The sequence below is a fragment of the Plectropomus leopardus genome, chromosome 22, assembly GCF_026936395.1.
Source record: "Plectropomus leopardus strain MGB_pleo_1.0 chromosome 22, ASM2693639v1, whole genome shotgun sequence".
Lineage (NCBI taxonomy): Eukaryota > Metazoa > Chordata > Actinopteri > Perciformes > Serranidae > Plectropomus > Plectropomus leopardus.
In genome coordinates, this window is record NC_142197.1 from 1,127,501 (window position 1) to 1,130,000 (window position 2,500).

The following is a 2,500-nucleotide window of genomic DNA, read 5'->3' on the forward strand; positions in this document are numbered from 1 at the left end:
TTTTCAACCAATTTCCGCCCTGATCATAAATACAAAATATTCATTAATTATCAAACATTTTTAAGTCTTAAGTTAAATGCCTTTCTTAGCAAACAAAAACACTTTTTTTAATGCCAAAATCACGCAAAACAAAATAATTATTTTCCAAATATTAAATGCCATTTTGATTTGTGTGTGTGTGTGTGTGTGTGTGTGTGTGTGTGTGTGTGTGTGGATTATCAGACTCTGGGATATGTCAATGATTAGCAATAAAGTTGATTTTGGTGCATTTAATTTTTTTGTGCAGTATGATATTTTTAAAAAATGTTTCGTTTTGTACTCTCAGAGGACAAAAATGTCCTCTTCCTAAACTGCTATAAAAAGGATGTAAATTAATATTGTTTTCCATTATTATTATTATTTTTTGGGAGTTAAATCTCTAAACTAGCTTCAGTCCTGATCATAAATACAGAATATTTATGGAAGTTTTTTCTCGTCCTCCTTGCAGCATTTCTCAGAGCTCCTGGACGACCTCTCCCAGGATGCTTTGCTGGGCCAGCTCCTCAGCGACCCCTTCCTGTCGGGGGTGAGAGGCGGCGTGGAGGCCATGGAGGGCGAGGACGGCAGCGACCTGTCCCCGTCCTCCCCTCTGCCCCCCCACATCACGGCCGAGCACAGCTACTCGCTCTGCGGGGACAGCCGCCCGCAGTCGCCGCTGTCGCACCTGACCGGAGAGCAAGGCAGCGACGCAGGTCAGACGCCCACCAGCACTTTATCAGCAATCTGTCGATGTCAGATCAATATCCTGACATCAGACTCACGTGGTCTGAGACTTTAGGGATGTCCTCTCCTGCTTTTAAAGGCTGCCCGACACAGGCTTCATACGGTCATGGAAAACCTGGAAAAGTCATGGGGATTTGTTTTACAAACCTGTATAATAACTCATGACGTGTCCAAGGACCATCTGAAATTTTAAGATCAAATGATACTTTATGTTTTTACATTTCTGGCTGTGATAAAATGAAAAAAAGAAGGCATGTTTAGGAAATAAAACGATGCCAAAATATTTTCTTTAGAAATCAGCAAAAGAAAAGAGAAAGCCAAAAAAGTCAGAAAAGGCCAAAATGTTTTCTTAAAAAATCCCCAAGAATTAAAATACATAAGTAAAACATCTCAAAGTTTTTAAGGAAGAAAAAAAGCAGATAAAAATTTAACTTTACTTTTAAAATCACCAAAAACCAGTGGGCCCACAGGACCTGGAAAAGTTCTGGAGAAGTCCTGGAAAATAAATGTATTGGTAAAACTGTGCATGAATCCTGATTTCTGATAAAAAGATCAAAATAAAAAAGATAAACTTCAGAAACAGTAAGAGGCGTGTGTGTGTGTGTGTGTGTGTGTGTGTGTGTGTGTGTGTGTGCGTGCGTGCGTGCGTGCGTGCGTGCGTGCGTGCGTGCGTGTGTGTGTGTGTGTGTGTGTGTGTGTGTGTGTGTGTGTGCGCGTGCGCAGCAGAGTCTGACGGGGACTCGGCTGATTGGCCCATGGAGCAGGAGGACGCCATCGACAGCCTCCTGTGTGAGACGCCCTCCCTCCTCCCCACACTCTCACTGTCTCTGGCCTCCAGCGAGGGGCCCCAGGCTCCCGAGGGCCCCGCTGTGGCCCCTGCTGCCGGGGCTGCCCCTGTTCAGACCAGCGTCGCCCAGAGCAAAGGCTTCAAGGTCAGAGCTCCTCGTGTCTCCTGTCCCTGTGTCTGTGTCCTCCTGTCTCCTGTCCCTGTGTCTGTGTCCTCCTGTCTCCTGTCCCTGTGTCTGTGTCCTCCTGTCTCCTGTCCCTGTGTCTGTGTCCTTGTATCTCCTGTCCATGTCTGTGTCCTCCTGTCTCCTGTCCCTGTGTCTGTGTCCTTGTATCTCCTGTCCCTGTGTCCTCATGTCTCCTGTCCCTGTCCCTGTGTCCTCATGTCTCCTGTCCCTGTCCCTGTGTCCTCCTGTCTCCTGTCCCTGTGTCTGTGTCCTCATGTCTCCTGTCCCTGTGTCTGTGTCCTCATGTCTCCTGTCCCTGTCTCTGTCCTCAGATTAAAGAGGAGACAATCGTCCCGCAGATCAAACTGGAGCCTCATGAAGTCGACCAGTTTCTCAATCTGTCACCTAAAGGTCAGAAATTAACCCTGTCACCCTCCTCTTCTTCTTCTTCTTCCTCTTCTTCTTCTTCTTCTTCCTCCTCCTCCTCCTCTTTTTCTTCTTCTTTCTCCTCTTCTTCGTCTTCTTGTCTCTGTCGTCAGTTATCTGTAGCTGCGTCGCCTCCTGCTGGACGTTTGTCGTTACTCAGTGATTTTAATTTGACAGCAGAAATATTTAACCTGCCCTGATCAGGGGCCACTTCTGCGAAAAGACAGGAGGCCGGGGCCCGTCGCAGCAGCCCCATACCTGTTTGTAGGATTTAAAGACAGGATTTTAGGCCCTTTTTAGGATTTAAGGACATTTCTGGGATTTCAGGACATTTGTAGGATTTTACCTCGTTCAAAGAC

General features: G+C 46.4%; 1 protein-coding gene across 2 annotated transcripts in view; it reads left to right on the plus strand.

Moving 5' to 3' along the window:
- creb3l2 (cAMP responsive element binding protein 3-like 2) overlaps window positions 1–2,500 on the plus strand; it is a 30,986-nt gene that overhangs the window by 16,873 nt on the left and 11,613 nt on the right. Inside the window, exons 2-4 of one of the 2 annotated variants that reach the window (XM_088072405.1) lie at window positions 488–731; window positions 1,486–1,694; window positions 2,048–2,126. In XM_088072405.1, coding sequence (XP_087928531.1) covers window positions 488–731; window positions 1,486–1,694; window positions 2,048–2,126 — 532 coding nt within the window. The remainder of the gene's footprint in view (window positions 1–487; window positions 732–1,485; window positions 1,695–2,047; window positions 2,127–2,500) is intronic. The other variant, XM_088072406.1, reaches the window with a different exon arrangement.